We start from the raw sequence: 21,733 nt of genomic DNA on the forward strand, positions 1-21,733 counted from the left end.
GGAAGTAGATCTATTCTAGATATGTTGTGTTGTATGTATATTAATTTTGTATTCAATCTTCCGCATCTGCTATTAAATAAAAATAAATAGTTAAGGCGATACCTCAAGGTCCATTTTCATACATTTTGTTTCGGCTTTAATCTGGGTAACTAAACAAGTATTGGCAAGTAAAGAATTTAAATTCACGTCTAGTTAGTGATTAGTTCTCGCAGTTGAAAGAAAAACGTAAAAATAATTAATAATCATGGATATTTCGGCCTTTAAAATTTAATATGACGAAATTTTAAAGGCAGAAATATCCATGATTATTAATTATATTTACATTTTTCTTTCAACTGCGAGAACTAATCACTAACTAGACGTGAATTTAAATTCTTTACTTGCCAATACTTGTTTAGTTACCCAGATTAAAGCCGAAACAAAATGTATGAAAATGGACCTTGAGGTATCGCCTTAATGTAATACTAAAGTTTCGTACCGAGTAACACTGTCAGACTGTTATCTTTTCACTTTTACCTATACTCGTGTAAGACTATTTCAGTAAATTTTCTCGAGATCAATGTTAATTTGTGTTGAGTATGAACCGAATCTGTAAGTACAGTCAGCCACAAAAGTAGCTGAGCAATGTCAAAACTTTAAAAGGCTACACATTAAATTCAATCAAAATATTCTTTTTCTTTATCTAAAACAAAGTAAACGCTTTGAAGTTTTTTTAATGAAAAAAAAACTTTTTTTAAGCGATGTCAAGAGTTTAAAGCGATTTGGAATTCTGATTTGTTAAGCTACTTTTGTGGCTGACAGTACTTACATTGTGCCAAATGTACTTATATAGATCTCGTCTATTTGGCATAACTGGGCCCATTTAATGTTGTGTAGACACGTTTAAAAAGTTTTTAAACTAAGAAGAATATCATTCTTAAAATTTCATAACATTTGGAAACGAAATGGGAGTTAGATTATTTTTGTACTCGTTTATGAATTAGATTTATTTAATGCGAGTCTACATCATCATTATTCGTCCCAAATCTGGAATCTTCGGTCTGCCCTAAATGGGGATATCCTGATTTTTATTAAAATAATATTTTGAGCCTCCTATACTAAAGGATTTACTCCTTATACCATTTAAAAAGGTATAGTTTGATTAAAAATATGTCAATTAAATTGTAATTCTGCAAAATATTTACAGCTGCTGGTTAACTATTTCCATGGTACTTGTTTTTTCTGTGTATATTTTTCTAATGGAAACCAACAATTAACGCTGACAATCGTCTATAAGTTACACTTAATACTTCATATATCAACGTTTGAAAGGCTACTTATTTTGAAAAAATTTAACTCGGTGTTTCGCGCCGCTATCCTAGTCGATGACATCGGACGTTTCCGGAAGTATTCGGCTGCGCGTTCAGACAGGCAGAAGAGAAGTTAACAAAGAGAATTATAATATATATAGAAAAATATACATATGCCACGCGGCTACTATTCTATTATTCCATATATATTATAATTCTCTTTGTATTATTCTTTGTGGTTCCACATAGTCAAAAAATGACAAAAATTTTATTCTGTAATTATTTTTGCTAATATAATATTTAATACTGTAAAAAGATCGTTAAACATATGTTAAAAAAACGTAGAAAAAGTGCTGATTTCAAAAGAATATCGCTTAAGCCAATTAGCCTTTCAATCATCGATATTATTATAACGTAGAAGAGAAAATATGTAGTTTATTGTTATAGGTTGTTACATAACATAAACATACATAACATCACGCATTTTATCCCCGAAGGGGTATGCAGAGGTGTAACTAGGGCACCCACTTTTCGCCAACTATGTTCCGTCCCATGATGTGATAGGGGGCGAGCCTATCGCCATATCGGGCACAAATTCGAGACTCCGGGCTGATACTGAGCAGAAAAACCCAAATATCACTTTGCCCGACCCGGGATTCGAACCCAGGACCTCAGAGCGCTATTGTACCGGACGTGCAATACAACTACGCCACCGAGGCAGTCAGAGTTATAGGTTGTTACTTATATGTAATTTGCTCTACATTGTAAATAATGTGCCAGCCTCGGTGGCGTAGTTGTATTGCGGTACAACCATTGGGTACAACTGCTGTGCTTTCTCAGGTTTTTCTACTCAGTATCAGCCCGGAGTTGTCAACTTATTGCTGAGATATTTCAGTATGGTTTCAGCAACTCTCGGTTTTATAGTTGTATACTTACTAGAGTTTTCCACAACACGTTCAAAGCGTTTGCGCGGCGCCTAAATCTATCTTATTGGAACACTGTAACCTTTTATTTTGTGAGGCCTTATTTTTATCGGTAGGACGATTTTTGGATTCGACATAAAAAATTAAAATTGAAGTCTCAAACTGTTTATGAGAACAAATGTAACAAACCACGTTAAGCTGATGGCATTGTGGATACTTCAGGATTTTTTTTATTCATAGTATAGAATACTAATATGATTTACCGTTGAGTAACTTACGCGCGCCATAAAGCATTTCTAATAGTGTAATCCTGTATATATAGTTTCGTCTACAGAAACGTCACACGGAAGGGTTACAGAGAAGTTAATAGTAAAAATAAAACAGCAATTTAATTGCAATATTTTAATAGGAATTAAAATATTAACAATATATACAACGATGCGATAATATTAAATATTATTATCTAAGATTGTATAATCTTTTCTACCAAACGACGACCATCATCAGAATTATTCCGCCCACTGATTACCGGCCGATGCCTCTAATAGATGCCTCTGTGTTGTTTTTTATTACATACTCCCGTTCTTTCTCGGCTTTACTCTAAGATTGTAGCCATCTGCAAACTTGACTGATATAGCTACATGCAGCTTCAAGTCTTCTATAGCCCCTTGTGCCTCTAAGTTCACCCGCCTCAGTACTTTCACCACTAAAGTCTTGATCAGCGCTGTTGCATATACTCGACCTGGAATTATTGGTTAATTAATTTCTATCGCCAATATGTTCACTGCTGAACTTGGGCCTCTCTTAAAGATTTCTACTAACTTGTTTGGAAGTCATTTGCACAAAAAGTGTCTACTCTGCTCCTTGGAGCAAAGCATATTGCTGAGCTGGGGCCTGATTGTGGCTGCAATATCTCACAAATGGATATGTACTTGTCTATTGCCTATGTATATCTTAAGTTATACTGTGTGTTAATTGTAGCCAACATAAACTTTTTTATCTATTTATCTATCTATCAATGTACTAAATTGTTGGGAAGTGGTTGACACAAAGATAAGCAAAGGCAACAGAGCTAAGCAAGCCTCCGTTACAATATTAATAAAGCTCATTTTCGTTTTGTTGAAAGTATAGAGAACGCAACGGATGCTAAAGCTCGGCTCGAAGTACTTAGGGCCGTAATAGTTACAAATCAGTTTCGCTCTGTAGTGTCATATCAGCTGAGATGGTGTTAAAATAAGGCCAGCATCATAAGATAGTCACTATTTAATAAACATTGGTGTCTCTCTACGTGATCGAATCAGAAATGAGGAGATCCGTAGAAGAACGAATGTCACCGACATAGCCCGTCGGATTAGCAAGCTAAAGTGGCAGTGGGCTGGACAACAACAAACAAAAAACAAGTACAGTCAGCCACAAAACTAGCTGAACGAGTAAAGAAAAATAAATCGTTTTTAATATTTTGTGTCAACAATCGATTTTTATTCATTAAAACAAACTTCAAAGGTATAAACTTTATTTAAGACAAAAAAAAAATATTTCCATTGAAGTTGATGTGTAAAAACTAAAAGCGTTATGAAATTTCGAATTTATTCAGCTACTTTTGTGTCTGACTGTACATAACGTACCTAAACAATCCATAGCACCTAAACTAAACGGTATGAAGGCATTGGGATCCCGTGTCTTCACGTTCTCAGGTAGGAACCGTTCAGGCTTCACTTTGAGTGGCTCGTCCCAATGTCGCGGGTCGCGGTGCACCTCATGTATCGGAATCACTAATGATGTGCCAACTGGTAATGTGATTTTACCTGATAATAATAAAGATGCTTTTTGCATTTGCATGGCAGTGATCATTGCACGTGATGCTAGATGGAGTGGAGTTCATAGACACGGCAGTGACCATTTCTCCTGATGCTAAATGGAGGGGAGTTGATAGATTTAAAAATATATAGAATGTGCGGCTTGCTGGTTTCATCACATAACACAGCGAGACAAGATATTGGCCTTCTTGGTAAGATATCGTTTATCATTACCCATAAACAGTAGGATTACTATCCGAACTTTGGATTACCAAGCACTGTATGGAAGATACTTGACTGCAATCCTCATTCAGAGCCATTACAGTTACTGGCCAGTAATTACAGTAGCTGCAATCTCCAATAAGGACACAAGAGTTCTTGCATGATGAAGCTTGGTGGTAAAAATGCACTGGTAGTTAATTTCACTGGTGTAAGGTCTCTCATATGTGAGTGTCCGCCTGGGTAGGTACCACCGCAATGTCTATTACTGCCGCCAAGCAGCAGTGTATTGTCACTGTTGTGTTTTACGTTGAAAGAACATTGTAGCCAGGATAACCACTTGACATAATAAGACTTAACATATCATGTCTCCAAATGGCGAGCGCAGTGGAATACCAAGCAATACTTTGCAATTCAAAGTGTTGGATGGTGTTTCTACTGTTTATGGGCGGTCGTATCGTTTACCATCTGGCGAACGGCAAACTCGTCTTTTTCAAAGCAATAAAAAACATACTACTTACCATCATTTATACTAATTTCCTCCTCTACCGTCCTTTGTATGAAAGCTGCAATAGAGAGATATCTCAAAACCTCTTTATACACCATGTCTAGATTATTCAAACTTTTCAGATCGTCGTTTGAGACATGGCTGTCGTCTACACCCAGAACTTCGATTATTTCATTGTAAACTTTTTCCTGAAATCAAAAATTCTATTAAATATCTTGATGTGGGAAATTACGTAGTAAGTACTTGAGGATGACATTTATTAAAATTGACGTCAGTTATTTTGGCGAGGTTAGTTAAGAATTAGAAACGAATATAAAAATAAGCATTGAACGATTATTATTGTAAATAATATTCAAATAATGTAATGTCGTGTAGCCGGCTATATACGCGGTAAAAAGTCCTTCCTAGTTTCGTTTATAGATGTAAAGTGCTTATTTAAGTTATTAAGGCTAATTGTCAGCAATTTGTTATAATATTATAATGTTCTATAACTGAAAAATTAGTCTGTAAGTCTAAAATGAAATAAATAAAAATCACATTCTGGCAAATGAAGCCTATGCTTGGAATAAAAACAAGTTAGCGAATGATTTCATATGAAATAATACAGGTAAATATAAAGTAGTTGCCGCAATGCAGATTTTGGAAGTATTCTTTCATAACTTGACAAGCCATGTTCAATCGTATTCTAAAATGATAAAATAATTATAAATCAAACCTGCCATTCCGGTAAATGTGCTAAGAACAACAACACTGCTGATGCGATTTTAGCAGAAGCTTCTTGACTCTGAAAATAAGTACGTATTATTATTATTTATAACTCTCTGCAATTGTTTGTCATCAGAAAAAGAACTATCTAAGACAATACTAGCAGAGCGATGCTCGTTTGACGGTCAAACACTCGCCGATACGCTCAGCAATTATGCTCTACTACAGTGCAAGTAATCGCAGTCATTCACTGGCTATAGCGAAGGCAAAAACTATCGGAACTAAACACTTTCTTCTCGCTGCTTGTTCACTCATTTCTAGTTGCTAACTCTACTTGATCGTTGTTGGTGATGGGACGAGTGCCTAAAACTGCGGGACCATTAGGCAGCTCAATCCTTTGCGGCTGACTGCCGGCTAGCTAACTAACTATAAGCGTAACCTCGCAAGCTGCATACTATAATCATTGTATAACCATCACTCTTACTTATAAACTTTTTTTAGCGTTAAGAGGTAATTAAGAATTGCTTAAATACCTGTCAATAATATCACCAGTTTCTTAGTTTAAACCTCATTCCGAGGCAAGATGGCGGGTTTTGACTTACAGCTGATCGACTAAATTTGTGTTTTAACTAAGTATAGCTTTGCCAATTTTTTATAAGTAAGACTGCATATGTCTAATACGTTAACCTAAAATTATACCACACCTTACCGTCGTAAACAAACTAAATGTCTCCCATTTGATTTCTTGTTCGCTCAACTCTTTGGAAAGAATGTAACGATCGACGATACCCAGCGAATCGTCGTCAACAACTCCATTATTAGCGATCGCTTTTCTTCTTTTACTAACTATGTCTGCACTTAATTCATCTGTTATCTTTTTGAAATAGTTCTCTGTTCTTTGACGACCAGTCACCCAGCGAACCATAGGTATGTGATACCACCATTTTGTCATATTTACAAATATTGTGTCGTACATTCTGTAGATGAAATAAAAAAAAAAAATATTTCAGTCATTCAATATTTACAATTTTGGTGTTACTGTTTTTAATAAGATATTTTTTTATAGATTCCATCAACGTTATTCGTCCTTTAACTCAACGCTATTTTTGATGACTTAAATACATTTTTAGATCACAAAAATCTGTCTCATAATATATTTAACTACGGCCTGTCGGTTTTAAACTAATCTTTTCAACCTAAACAGAGCTTTAAGATTTTCACCATGTACATTATGAGTATTTATAAGTATGGGTACGTACCCATAATTATAGATTACGAATATTTATGAAAGGATCGAGGGTAGTATGACCATACCGGTTCTCGATCTACCGTACTAATGAATATATGTATATTATAACGGGATGGCCCGTTCTAAGAGTTTCATTGCATTGAGTCCTATACAATATGGTTCTATATACCAAATACAAAGTTTTGTCATGTTTGGAAGTAAGTCTAACATAAGTCCCTGCACTGAAAATACATAGTGATACTTTCAGCAGTGGACTTCATCTTCAGTCTGATGATAATCGCAGTAGGTTATGGAAAGCAGTGATGTTATCAGAAAAGCATCCACTAGGTTTGTCTTACGATATGTTAAGGGACTCGGTCCGGCGGTTGTCCGAAGGTCTACATCAAATCCGGGCGGCTCAACGCAGGGCCGTAAGGAACGGTTACCCCGACATAACCGCTCAGTTGCCCCCACCAAGGCTAGGCCGTAGTAATAAAGTACTTTCTGCCCAAAAACAAGAAATAAAAAGTTTCGTCATACGATATAAATCGGTTCGTACCTTTGCGTCAATAAAACTACTTCCTTTAAATTTTTTAGGTTCTGCGTGTCTTTTTTAGACAATCCCATTAGAGTTTCTGAAAGGAAAATGTATTGTGATTGTTTATTTGAAATTAAATTTAATCTAACTAATACTATGAATGCGAAGGTTTGTGAAAATTTTTAGATTTTTGTTAGAAGTAAACGCAGAAAAACTGAACGAATTTGGGTGAAATTTGGCACAAGGGTAGACCATGACCTCCATAACACTTATTTTATCCCGGTTTGCTCCTACGGGAAGGGGTCGAGTGACGCCATTGATAAATACAGTGTTTAACATATTCTCAAGTGCGCAGGTTTCCTCACAACGTTTTCCTTCTCAATTAAAGCCAGCGATAATTCACAAAGAATACACATAAAACTTTAGAAACGCCAGAGGTGCGTCTTGGGTTTTTAACCTGCGGAAATTCGTCTCGACAGTTCGTTTAACTAACATGGTTATTGTTTTTTAACCGTTTTTTAACATTTTATTAAATTAAATATCTACGTACGACAAACACATTGAGTGGTACATTCAACGACGTCAAAGTATACGTTGAATGTTTTGTTTAGGTCTTTCTTGCTTAATATATCAGCTAATATATCTGCCTCTTTGTTGAAAAGTGTCGCGAATTCGTGCACAGCTTTTTTGTTATATGACGGGGTTGCAATTTTTCTGTGGTTTCGCCATGTCGGTCCTGGAAAATTAAATGTTATTAATATAAAATTTCATTTTGGTGAATGATCTACAATATTGTATAAAGCTGAAGAGTTTGTTTGTTTGAACGCGCTAATCTTAGGAACTACTGGTTCAAATTTTAAAATTCTCCAATTTATAGAGAAAGGTAAAACATGACTTTATGATCAATACTACAAGTCTCTATTATGACCAATAAGAGTGAAGCATCAATGAAATATGTAGGAACGGGGAAATTTATGATAACATATTGGCGTGGCACATTGAAAATAAAACATTACCAATGAAGACAAAGTGCTAAAAAAAATCATCAATGAAAATTTATGTAAAATACAAAAACTTGACCAAATCTGAAAACTACTTTGTAAGGAAATGCAATAATGTATTTGAAGCTATAAAATGTTATCTATTATTGAGATTCCGTTAATATAAACTCTACCACCAGTCTGGAAAGCAGTTTCCACCAGTGAAGAACAGACAAGAAACTCTTTAGGTGCTGTTTCAATATCAGTTTAAGGTAAAGGAATACTTTTCTTTCGAAATTATGTAAAAAAAATAAATTATCGTCAAAAACACGTACCACCAGTCAAAATCCCCGGTCCTACTAATGGTTTCATGAATTCATATAATGGTCCTTTCTCGTTCACCTTATTACTAGTAAGCAGTAACTGAAAGGGAGAAAAGAAAATCATATATTAGAAATGAGAATTTTTTGCCTAACGCCTCAATATACTGAACATATTACTTCCTAGTAAGCACTTAAATTGAAAAATGAGTGTAAGTGCATCCGATTGTTTTAAGAAAACTTTCACCCTAACTTGGACGTGGGTTTGGTCAATTTCAATAGGTTTTTTCAATTTCTAGCACGATTCAGAGGGCCGAAGCAGTATGTAGGCTATGTTGCTATGCTCGCGACTAAAACCCTATAAAAACAAATTGGTTCCTTTCAACGTATGAGCGCCCTGTACCGCGTGTTACCGCTATCGGTACTCCGGGATCTTAGAACCTTGCCGACTTCATCTTATTTTTATTTGAGAGAACTTTTATACTTTCTCTTCCCACTGCCTCTGGCTTCTATTGTACTCCAATGTAACATCGGCATAATTTACTCTTTCGACCATGTTGCAGAAGTATGCTTAGACGACTTCCTGCCAAACGTCTACTCCTGGTCGTCTCGCCACATCGTGTAACAAAATTCCAGTATTAAGTCTTTTATAAGTACGTGTGATACTCACTCGTATATCAGCAGGATTCCTGACTACAATATTCAGGTCGGGGCCCAACCAAAATTTGCAATATTCTCCGTATGTATTTAATAGCTCTGCTACCAAATCCAGCATTTGTTCTGTAAAAACATACTGTTGTACAAGTAACCTATAAACGAGAGTCTTGTGTTGATCATTAATTTATTTAACCTTGATGAATTGTGGCGCCTTGATTCATACAGAAAATAATTCAGACAATATATGTACTAGCTAATATGATTAACATAAAATCTTTGATTGATGATCAGCTTTATTGCAATCAAATGACATTGTATCTTGCAAGGAAATACTGTTGAACATTTCGTGATTGAACGTAACGTTTTATTCAGCCAATTACTTTACTATAAGGCGACCAACTATGGTGAAAGTTTTACATGGGATATGTTATAGATGGCGTAGAGATATAGAAATCTAAGTACAATTCTCCGTAAAGGAAAACGGGCTTTAAACTTAAGAGAAAAACACAGAACTTATTGAAGTTATTTATTTAAAGAACGTAGTTATTTGTAACCAGTTTAGGGTTATTGTTTGAAATTTCGTTTACAGAGCATTGCAAAACACTAATGAAAATAAAAGAGTTGAAAAATGGCATGCGGAACGCATTCAAAGTTTAGCGGATCAATTATACTTATACTTAATCATTGCAAAGCAACATTAAGATGAATAGAGGATTTGCTAGAGTTTCACAATTTAATGTATCCCTCTTAGAGATGGTACAATACAGGCAAAAAAAACGTTTTTCAAAAGTATTTTCATTTCCATTTCTGCGAATGTTTGACGTAATAATACTCAAGGCGAGTCAGCATTAACCTGTACATTTTTCTTCTTCTTTGTGTTCGCTTTTCGAGCTCGTGTCTTTGCCCGATAAAATATAATACCAGTAAGGTCGTTGGTTTTTAAAATCAAATATAAAAGAAAAAACATCGAGCGTCGTCTACAATTTCCGGATTGATAAAATTTAAATACGCCAAACGCTCGATGTTTTAATACAAGTAAATGGTCAAGGCTACATTCACCGTTACATTGCCAATGCATTGCGGGATGTTTTTTTTTTATTGCTTTGAATGACGAGACGAGCTTGCCGTTCGCCTGATGGTAAGCGATATGACCGCCCATAAACAGAAGAAACACCATTTAACACCTTGAATTACAGTATTGTTCGGTATCCCACTGCGCTCGCCATCCTGAGACATGAGATTTTAAGTCTTATGTCCAGTAGTTACACTGGCTATAATGTCCTTCAAACCGGAACACAACAGTGACTGGACTGGCGGCAGAAATAGACATTGCGGTGGTACCCAGGCGGACTCTCACATATGAGAGACCTACCACCAGCGCCAAGTGCCATGCGTAGTACTATAGTACCGTAAAATCAATCACAGTAGGCCTCTTTACTTTAGTCCGGTTCTTCTAGTTCCCCTAATCCCAGTGTACATACTTGTGTGTAGAGTCGGCACAACACATTAATGTAATAGCAATATCTTTGTAATTATACATTGCAGAGAGAATAATAATAATATCATTTGCACTTGTTTTGGTATGTTTGACAAACTTGTAAGTTTTTGAAAGATCCTACATGCCGTTAACCATTCTGGGCTGTTACTTGTTAATTTATATATTATGCAAAATCATAATAATATAATAATAATATCAGCCCTGTATTATATACTTGCCCACTGCTGAGCACGGCCCTCCTCTACTACTGAGAGGGATTAGGCCTTAGTCCACCACGCTGGCCTAGTGCGGATTGGTAGACTTCACACACCTTCGAAATTCCTATAGAGAGCTTCTCAGATGTGCAGGTTTCTGCACGATGTTTTCATTCACCGTTAAAGCGAACGATAAATTCACAAAGACTACACACATGATTTTAGAAAAGTCAGAGGTGTGTGCCCTAGGAATTTAAACCTGCGGACATTCGTCTCGGCAGTCCGTTCCACACCCAACTAGGCTATCCCCGCTTTTTGCAAAATCACAGACATAGAAAATAGTTATTCCATGAGTAAACCAAATGGTGGCACAATTATCATCTGATCGTAAACGGTTATTGTCACGCCGACTAATGAAATTATCAGAGAAATTGGAAAACTATGGGGATTAGAACTCGCGAGAATATAATTGGACAGACTTCGACCATCACTTCGAACGAAACGCATCGCGCGCCGTTATAGCATGCGCGAAATTTTAATAGGACAGACTCCGACTATCCCTTTTCGAAGGAACCACATCAATAAAGATATTTTTGCACGTAAGAGAAGATGAGATAAGAACAGATGTTTAGAGATGACAACATAATTATCTACAGCGTGACTCAAGCACATAATTATATGTTATAGCCAGAACTTCTAGCATGAACTATGCTATTTCAAAAAGAAAATTTTATCTTGTCTAAAAAGGAACTTTTGTGACTTATTTTGATTTCTGAAATACTTCATGAGAAAATGTAAATCAAAACCATGAGATTTTGTACAGCCTAAAAATAATAAAAATAGGATACTAAAATTGTCACGAGGTATTTAAAATGTTAAGACGCTACAATGCATGAGGACAAACATTCTGATTGCCATCAGACGCGATATATTTTCAAAGAACGACTCTAATTGAGGAAATATGTAGCTATTTTCAAATAAGTATTAATAAAGAACATTATTTAAATACATTTTACAATATATGTATCAAGTGAACGGTTAAAATACGTACAGAATGAATTATATCGACAGTTGAAGGGCTAATTGACTAATCGCAAAAAAATGTCACTTAAGGCGATACCTCAAGGTCCATTTGCATACATTTTGTTTCGGCTTTAATCTGGGTAACTAAACAAGTATTGGCAAGTAAAGAATTTAAATTCACGTCTAGTTAGTGATTAGTTCTCGCAGTTGAAAGAAAAACGTAAAAATAATTAATAATCATGGATATTTCTGCCTTTTAAATTTCGTCATATTAAATTTTAAAGGCCGAAATATCCATGATTATTAATTATTTTTACGTTTTTCTTTCAACTGCGAGAACTAATCACTAACTAGACGTGAATTTAAATTCTTTACTTGCCAATACTTGTTTAGTTACCCAGCAGTGGCGAAGGGTGAAATTTTTCAAAAGGTAACCCGGTGTGAAAAAATTTGCGTCACATAAGATATCGGGAGCAATTTATGGGAAAACAAAAACTAAGACAACGAATTAGTCTTGATTCGAAATCGACTAACGTTAACATACCTACTAAATTACCTATTATGCGTAAATAATTGAAACATTTATAAAATCGAACAATAAATGTAGATAATTCTCCTTCCATTAATCACAAATATAAGTACTTATCTATTAATTTGTTATAACAGCAACAAAAGTAAGTATTAAAATTATAACCACACTACCTCCAAATAAGTATCCGTATTTTTTTTTTCAAAATAAAACTTTTAATATAATTACCTCATATAGAAATAGGTATCACAATCGCCAAACAGACCAACAGTTTAAAGGTACTAACATGATAAACGTATATAATTATCAATTTAAATAATCAAGAAAGGTTATTCGTTAACTTTTGCTTGTATGGTTTTAAATTCAGTAAAATATAATAAGTAAGTATTTATTTTCTTCTAACACACATTTTGTGTCTAAAATCAAAAACTTTCAGATCTACTTTTAATATTTAACCATCTACATACTAATATGTGAAATTACAGACTAATAATATACTTACGTAAAGGTAGACATTAAACTGATCACAGGTAGTTAATTCCATTATAATACATATTTACTTGTAGTTTCTAAATAAACAAAGCGCTGGTAACTAAATAACACAGAACTATCAAAAAATAAAATGAATATGACAATTTACAAACACCGCAACTTGGTAGCATAATAAATTATGACGTTTAATGGACGTAAAAAGTGACAACTATACAAAGTCGGTTAACGTGAAGCCGAAAATGCTCGGGTTCCCTTTGCCCATATCTTCCGCGCGATTCCGACAAACACTGGCATAGAAAGTCATACAAAGTGCTGCCATCTATATTAAAAACATACTACGACATTAAGCCGCTTGACAGCGGGTTACCTTAGGCCAGTGGCGTCACAATTTCACTTTGGTAACGGAATTTCTGGGGAACTAAATACAAGGTGCGCCATCTAACGTTAGTTAAAATAGGTAATCGATATCGATTAAATTTACAAACAACGGGCTATTCGCCGATAGATGTCATTATTAAGTGATCATTAATTAATAAGTTAAGCTATTATAATTATTGTCCACTGTCTGGTATGTTGTAAATTTATATTTGCCTATTAAATGTTTTGTTTAGTATCACCGAAAACCTAAAAGGGAAGCCGGTGGGAATCGGCTTGTATGGACGCTTCGCCACTGTTACCCAGATTAAAGCCGAAACAAAATGTATGAAAATGGACCTTGAGGTATCGCCTTAAGTTAGCCTTTCAGCCGGCGATATGGATCTTTTTATTTTGTTATAAGTAATCAAGTTTGTATATGTAATAAAGCGGCGATAGCCTAGTTGGGTGTGGAACGGACTGCCGAGACGAATGTCCGCAGGTTCAAATCCCAAGGGCACATACCTATGACTTTTCTAAAAAACGATGTATGTATTCTTTGTGAATTATCGCTTGCTTTAACTGTGAAGGAAAACATCGTGAGGAAACCTGCATACCTGAGAAACTGTCTATTAGGAATTTTCGAGGGTGTGTGAAGTCTACCAACCCGCACTAGGCCAGCGTGGTGGACTAAGGCCTATTCCCTCTCCGTAGTAGAGGAGACCCCTGCCCAACAGTGGGACAGTATATAATACAGGGCTGATATTATTATAAGTTTGTATGAGGATAGAATTTGGGCCCTGTTATGCTATAAAAAATAAATTAATATGCAATTCTATACTGTTTACTGAGCATTTCGTTATTCGAAAGAGTTAAAAATAAATATTTCCATACTACGTTGAATATTTTTTATTTTGATATGATTAAGTGATTACACAGCGTCGGGTGGCCTACCACGAGGTGAACAGATGATCTAATAAAGGTCACAGGAGGGTGCTAGATGCGGGCCGCTTCCAATAGGACGATCTTTGTAGGAGGCCAATGTTCAGTAGTGGACAGCCTGCGGCTGATTATGATGATGATGAAGTAACTATACTATTCCGAATGATTATTATGTTATATTTTATGATATTTTCGGAAAATTTATATTTTTCACTTTGATTTCGTTTGCGGGACGTTGGTTTCTTTTTATCATGAACATCGTAAGTGACATTTCGCACTTTTTACAAGAGAAGCTATTTATGTTTAATAATGTTTGATTTTTTTTCTCCAGTATTCGGAATCAATGCTCTATATATTGAACGTATGTACACCGACTGACCTCACTAAGTTATTCGTCTAAAGGCTCAATTACCAAGGAATCCAACAGACTGTATGATAATTATTAAAATAAATGGTTGTTTTTCCCCATTAAACAGACCAGCAGCTCACTTCGTTAAACCAATGTCGGCGTATCATTGCATAGAAAATTAAAATAAATTACAATCAATTACAAATACTTCTACGTGATATTAATCAGTGCATAGTCATGTTATTAAGCGAGTAAATAATTATAACAAATAAAGGCCCGAGACTTTAAACAATTAAAATAATATTTTATTCATATACTTAGTATATATATATTATATATTAGTATGTCTAGATTATCATGGGATTTTGGTTTATCGTATCTAGTGTTAATTATTTTTTTCATTGTAAAATCGAAACACTATCAGAGATTTTCTAGAAGGTCTACTCGGAATTTATAAAACATATAGAAAAAAATAAGCAGCCTATTTGTACAAAATGTTATCTTAACTTTGGTAGTTAACGTTTTTTTAAATTTGGATATTGTGTTGTTAATTTCAAAATAAAAATGCCACTAAAATTGTTGATTCCGTGCATCTTCTTCTATTATTTTAGTAAGCAACCAAGACTATTAAATAGACAATTTAATATTATTGGTTGTTGGGAATATTTTTGGTTGTTAAAGTTTCAAAAAGACTCAATATTGATATTTTAAATTAATTATTCGTAAATCTTTGAATGTTCCCACCGTAATTCACGTGCGCGAAAATATATTGAACGAATGCTCAAGAAGGGGCTTGATGCCAATTTCATAGATTTATTGTGATTGTGTAATATTGATAAGAAGTTCGTCGTACTCTCTTCTTATTTTACTAATATCGTAAATCCGAAAGTTTGCAAAAAATATTTTTTATTCTAGACTAGCTTTTGATCGTGGCTCCGGCCGCGTGAAATGGTTTTCCGGGATAAAAGTCCCGCTTCATATTTTGCCCGGGATAAAATATAGCCTTAATTTAAGATAGACCTCTAGTAATAGATCGGTGAAATTGAATTTTAATTCCATGCTGTAGTTTTTACGTGATGCGTGCATAAACAAACAGACAACAAAGGGTAAAATTTAAAAAACCGTTGTTTTGGCTTATTTTACCCTAATATCCATACGTGATACCACATGGCCGCACCTCAGTAAAACCTCATAATGTCTTTTAATCACACTTATGTTTTACATTAAATGCTATAATCCACTTCAAACTAAGATGCAGGAAGCTATTTGTTTGATCTAAAGTAATAAACTATGACCACGTACAAATGACCTAAAGTGTTTACAGTGAGGTTAAGTATGTCGTTTACGTAAATCGCTTCTAAGGAATTAATATCTGAATAAAGCTTGAATATAAATTTTATATTTCTTAATTACTATACAAGTGTCATGGAATACAACGCAATTTTTTATTTAGTGTAGATTAGTGTATGCACTTTTCTGCTAGGAACATCACCTATGTTTTAATCCTATGGACTGTTTGTGTGTTATCAAAACTATATAGAGGTTTCGGCATATTATACAAGGAGTGAAGAAATAAAATAATGCGTTCTTGTGATTGTGATACTATGAACTATAAAGTTCATAGACTTCCATTCTTTAACAGACCTCGATGCGTATTCGGCTCAAGCAAGTGTTACAAAGTCTGGATCTAGCTTTGGGCTGAATAAAATGTTCTTCAATATTGCCACTAAAGAAAATCTATGTTATTATATAAAGCTGATGTATGTATGTTTGTTTGAACGTGCTAATCTCCAGCTCTAAACTACCAGTTACAATCATAATATTAGTGCTATATTATATACTGTCCGACTGCTGAGCACGGACCTCCTCTTAGTAGAGGAAAACTCAGTAGTCTGAAAGAGATTAGGCTTTAGTGCGGATTGGTAGACTTCACACACCGTCACTTCCTATAGAGAATTTCTCAGGTTGTAGGTTTCCTCACAATGTTTTCCTTCACTGTTAAAGCAACCGATAATTCACAAAGAATACACACAGAATATTATAAAAGTCATAGGTGCGTGCCTTTGGGTTTTGAACCTGCGAATATTCGTCTCTGCAGTCCATTTCACTGCCAACTAGGCTATCGGTTTGAATTGAAAAATTATTTTTGTGTTGGATAGCCCATTTATCGAGGAAGGCTATTATATCATCACGCTTTAACCAATAGGAGCGGGGCATCAATGAAAACTATTGCAAAAAGGGCGCAAATATATTCCTTTTGACAGCTTCCGTTGCGTGCTCTGCGTAAACGGTTAAAGTTACACAACAATTATATATGTCGGAATTGTTCCTTTCAAAAAAATCAAAATATATATATAATATATATATTATAAATCAAAGGCCCCAGCCACATCTGTCCGTTGGATTGAAAATACCCCACAGATTTCGATAAAATTTGGTATAGAGATAGTTTGAGGCCCTAGGAAGGACATAAGTTACTTTCCCGAAAAACTCTTGCACACCAGCGAAGCCTCGAGCAAAATCTAGTATTTCTATAAACATCTATCTATACTTATAATAAATCTGTAGAGAGGTCAATTCTGTACATGAAATATATTTCCAAAATAACTATCAGGGGGTGATTAGGGATCGATACGGATGCCAAAAATGCAATTAGTAAAATTTTTGTCTGTCTGTCTGTATAACCGTTATAGAAATATACTTTTACGTTTATAACACTCTCAGTCATCCCTAATTAAAATAGTTAACATTATTAATTAAATATTCCATAAAATAGAATCATAGAAATCGGTATAGAAACACCAAAGTTATACATGAAATACGCTAATAATAAGCCATCACGCGTGAATACTGAATCATGCTATATGCTTCCTTTGATTTCACCAGGATCCCACCATCAGACCCTGACCGGACAATCGGACCACCTGCATACCACCGTACATTAAAAAAACATCCCGACAAATTGAGCACCTCCTCCATTTTTGATGTCCGAAATCCACGCGGGCGAAGCTGCGGGCGGAAGCTAGTAGGTAAATAATTCTGTCACCCTTGTTTATTATCTCGAAGACATCATTACGTAACAAACAATTTACTGCTATTCCATACGAATTAAGGCCACTACGATAATATCTTTATGTTTTTTTTCTTAAAGGCTATTTTCCGTACGATATTTAAAGTGTTTTTTTAAGTAAGTGTTTACTTTTCAGTGTTGTAAGTTATTTAATTATAATATTTTACGTAGCTTTGAGCGGATTTTAAATTTAGCAGTGTTATTTATTGTTATATACATCTTCTCTGTATAATTATAGTTTAGTATATCTATACAATTATAGTTTTAGATAAAACGAAAAAGAGTCCGTAATGCGCAAGATACTATGTTTTTCAAATAAAATAACTATGACTGCGACATAGAATACTACAGTAAAGTTTATTGTAACTATATCTGATGTATATAATTACTATACTTGTTAACACAACTATTAACTTATTATAATTGCCTTTAAACTATAAGTTAGACTTATAAATCTATTAAGGAAATCCCAAGATAAATGCCTTACTATTAATGTATCGTAATTTGTAGTCATTCCTATTTGAAATTCTGCGAAGGATCCTTTGAACCTCATTGGAATACAAATGAAAATGCTATACAAGATATATAGCCAGGGGACGTCAGGTGAAGTTCAGTAGTGATTCCTCCCGGAATAATCCTATTTGAAATAATAATACTGCTATGGATCCTTCGAAACGTATTGGCAGATAAATAAAAATGCTATCCATGATAGTAGTTAAGAGACGACAGCTCAATCAGCTATAACCCCATGGAACAAAACCTAAGAGTTCCTATACTCGTTCCCCTCTTTTAGTCAAAGGCTCGGTCGACTATGATCCTATCTCATTACCTCCAGTATTGAGCATGAACAGTAATCCGTTTCCAATTATAGGGTACGCTGGTGGCCCAGGGATCAGTTCAGCCAACTGCAGCATTCGTTTGTGCTTCCGTCTCCAGTAATGCCAATATAACGATATCCCTAATATTATAAATGCTGGTATCCAGTACATCTTTGGATGAGATCTGAAATTATTTGTTTTCGACGGATATATAACAAAAAATTTAGTATAGAAATAAAGAAATATTTTATGTATTTATTATTTGATTATATCATTTGATTTGGATGATTTAAAGTAATATATTTTTTTGGTCAAATAAATATATTGTTATTATATTAAGTATAAATCGTCCTATTTAATAAATATTACGATGTCTTATTGTAATTGAGATATCAAGGCACCTACAGACTTATTCAAAATGTTTACCGGCACATTTTCATAGTAACCTACTTCAATAATTATTTTATTGTAATTGCCATAGATATATTTGTCAAACTAAAATAAATTAAAATTGTGTAACTTTTTTTTAATGTTGTTTTTAAAGCGTTTTAAAAGCTAAAAACAATTTTAATTTGAACTAAATAAAGTTTAATGTTTAATTACTTACCGTTAATACTAATTTTAATTATTTATAACTTTCACAATAAACACATCAACACTTTTTATAAACGTGTTATTTATAACACGACGACTATAATAATAAAGCCGTTTGTGCAAATGCTTGCTCTAGGATATTTGCGTATTTATAAACTTACTGTTTAGGGTAGAGACACTTGATAACGAACCGTAAGCCAAGAAACTTAGAAATTAATTCTTATTTACATAAGGTAACGATATATAAGTGAACAATTCTTATTAAACTTTACATTCTTGTGTACCTATGGTCTAAAAAACTGAAGCTTTGTTATATGTAATAGGCTATTACTAATAGCCCAATACGTATATTTTTTATTGTCTAAAAAGCTTTATTGCAGGTAATGTAAAATATGTTTAATGTTCATCTTGATATAGGAACTTTCTTTTCATTTTGAATTCCTTTTTAAATGTGCATACTAATACCTTTTTTCAACCGCCCTCCGGTTGTCCTGGCCTAATTCCTGACTTAATGGGATTCGCCTACGAAGCTTTCACTTTGCCTCATTTTGATGATCCATAAGATCGGTCACGTATGTAACAATATATTTTGTATATATTCAACAAACATATAAATAGTAAGTCTTGACTCCACAGCATGATAGAAATTCTATATCATGGCTAACAAAAACTCTAAGCGGCTTTCAGTCCCCTGTTTCAAAATCCAAAATCATAACTATGATTACACAAATGTTTGTCTTGTTGCGGGTATACAACCTCTCATTGTCTGCCAACTGCCTTATAATTGGCTGCAACATGCTGTATTTATGAGACATATTTAAATAAATGAATTTTCTAATAAAAAAATTCTATTCTTGAAATGTCAACAAGTCCACAACAGGTACAACCACCTAAGTAGATGTTGTGTAACTCTCTATGTCACGTACGGATCGAGTATTTTTATTATTTAACTTGTTTTCCCCCTAGATTACCACAAGGTTAACTTATTTGAGAAAATGTCCTATTGACGTAAGACAAATCTGTATTTTTTTCTCGTATTAGTTTGACTTAAATGCTAGGTTTACACTAGCAAGTTCTGGCAGCAATATATTGCATTAAAATTTCCAGATGCTTTACACTAGAGGCAAGATTTCAAGCTAGTATATAGAAGCACTGGTAATAAAAAGTCTCACGTACGTGAGACTCCGCCTGGGTAGGTAAGTACCACAGCAATGTTTATTTCTGCCACCAAGCAGCAGTGTGAAGTCGCTGGTGTGTTCCGGTTTGAAGGAAATTATAGCCAGTGTAACTACTGGACATAATAATGGCTACCATACATGCTACGGTCCATCGGAAAGGTCCACCGGTGCAGTTATGCCTGCGCCGATAGACCGCAATGTGTGTGGGAATAGACCTGTGCAGATTTTTGAGCCTGTGTAGGCGACCGGCGCAGAATCGAAAATCAATTCTTTCAATTGATACCTGCGCAGGCATACCTGCACAGATGACTTCTCCGGTAGACCGTAGCGTGTATGGCTTACATAAGACTTAACATCTCATGTCTCAGGATGGTGAGCGCAGTAGAATACCAAACAATACTTCGTAATTCAAGGTGTTGGATGGTGTTTATGGGCGATCATATTGCTTACCTTCAGGCATACGGCAAGCTCGTCTCGTCATTCGAAGTAATAAACAAAAAAAAGCTTCAAAACGTGGCAGAAGCCAGCTTGTCGTCATTGGTTATAAATTTGGGTAACATTTTTTTGCGGAAGTTGACTTTTGCAAGTAAACCTGGCATAAGACACTCAACTGTAGGTAACAAAATGGCCTTGTATTCACCTACCTATATTCGTTACGAAGTTTGAACTTCGAACCAAGTAGAGTACTTCCTCGAAGCAATTCTACCGCGCTCGGTCACCACACCAAATGCACGCCCATGCACGGGAAGACATTTGTCGTAGCCCTAGGAACACAATTCAGTGTGTATACCTCGTGGTTGTATGTACACACTGAGGCCTATGTGGACTGGTGCAAATTTTTCTTCCTCCTTTCCGCCCATCCTGAAAGAGGATTCCTGTCTTTCCCTCCCCGAAATATTCCCTCCCAACTCTCCTTCAGGGCCCTATAGTCCCTAAGGCGAGCGATTTCAATATCCCATTCAAAGATTTTCCCCGATGTTGACTGTAGGGACACCTATTAAAAAAAAAACAAATAGAGCACGAAGCATGAATTAATTGCATGGCACTACCACGTTCCATTTATAGTACCTATAATTATAGAAATATAATATTATAATTCCGATAAAATCGGTGAAGCGTTGATTTAGTATCATAATAAACTATTATGTTCGAGCGACAAGCTTCAGTTGCATTTAGCTCAAATTGCATGTTTCTCATAATAAATGATAAATTCAATGGGCCTAGATCTCTCGTAGAAGAGAGCCCATCTGGATAGTGGATACCAACTACTACTGAAATCTCTGTTTCTGCCAAGCACTGTTGTGTTAGTTTGAAGGACATTTTATCTAGTATAATTACTAGTAATGTCCGATCGAAGATCGATATTTGGCCGAAGCCGAAATTGAAATCGATAATTTAAATACCCGCTCAAACAAATTTAGTAATACGTATTCAAAGAAATATTCTTTAAGTTTGGCTATAAGATGAAGTTATATATTAACTGTAATTGATATAAAGAAGATAGTAACATTGCAATTTCTCATAAATTA

General features: G+C 34.8%; 1 protein-coding gene across 3 annotated transcripts; it reads right to left on the minus strand.

Annotated features, from left to right (window-relative positions):
- Window positions 1-2,645: 2,645 nt before the first annotated feature.
- LOC115443293 (cytochrome P450 4g15) lies at window positions 2,646-19,134 on the minus strand. Of its 3 annotated transcripts, XM_030168649.2 has the most exons (11): window positions 19,040-19,134; window positions 18,444-18,616; window positions 9,177-9,286; window positions 8,522-8,609; window positions 7,757-7,942; window positions 7,228-7,303; window positions 6,150-6,417; window positions 5,451-5,519; window positions 4,749-4,923; window positions 3,838-4,017; window positions 2,646-2,954 (listed from the first exon to the last, which is right to left on the minus strand). In XM_030168649.2, the coding sequence occupies exons 2-11, from the start codon at window positions 18,601-18,603 to the stop codon at window positions 2,782-2,784; spliced, it is 1,485 nt and encodes a 494-aa protein (XP_030024509.2). In that variant the 5' UTR covers window positions 18,604-18,616; window positions 19,040-19,134; the 3' UTR covers window positions 2,646-2,781. The 3 variants fall into 3 exon arrangements, with proteins under 3 accessions (XP_030024509.2, XP_037292854.1, XP_037292855.1); XM_037436957.1 differs by lacking the exon at window positions 18,444-18,616; XM_037436958.1 differs by lacking the exons at window positions 18,444-18,616; window positions 19,040-19,134 and adding an exon at window positions 12,910-12,935.
- Between the last annotated feature and the right edge of the window lie 2,599 nt (window positions 19,135-21,733).

This window comes from Manduca sexta, chromosome 9 (genome assembly GCF_014839805.1).
Source record: "Manduca sexta isolate Smith_Timp_Sample1 chromosome 9, JHU_Msex_v1.0, whole genome shotgun sequence".
Taxonomy (NCBI): domain Eukaryota; kingdom Metazoa; phylum Arthropoda; class Insecta; order Lepidoptera; family Sphingidae; genus Manduca; species Manduca sexta.

What these genes read in the sequence shown, in the direction of transcription:
- LOC115443293 (XM_030168649.2), bottom strand. Translation starts at nt 18,603, where the DNA reads ATGTACTGGATACCAGCATTTATAATATTAGGGATATCGTTATATTGG. An exon ending in GTAGTTTTATTGACGCAAAG is followed by an intron (nt 6,418 to 7,227) that starts GTACGAACCGAT and finishes TTTCATCTACAG; the next exon opens with AATGTACGACACAATATTTG. An exon ending in AGGTGCTATGGATTGTTTAG is followed by an intron (nt 2,955 to 3,837) that starts GTACGTTATGTA and finishes CAATAATTCCAG; the next exon opens with GTCGAGTATATGCAACAGCG.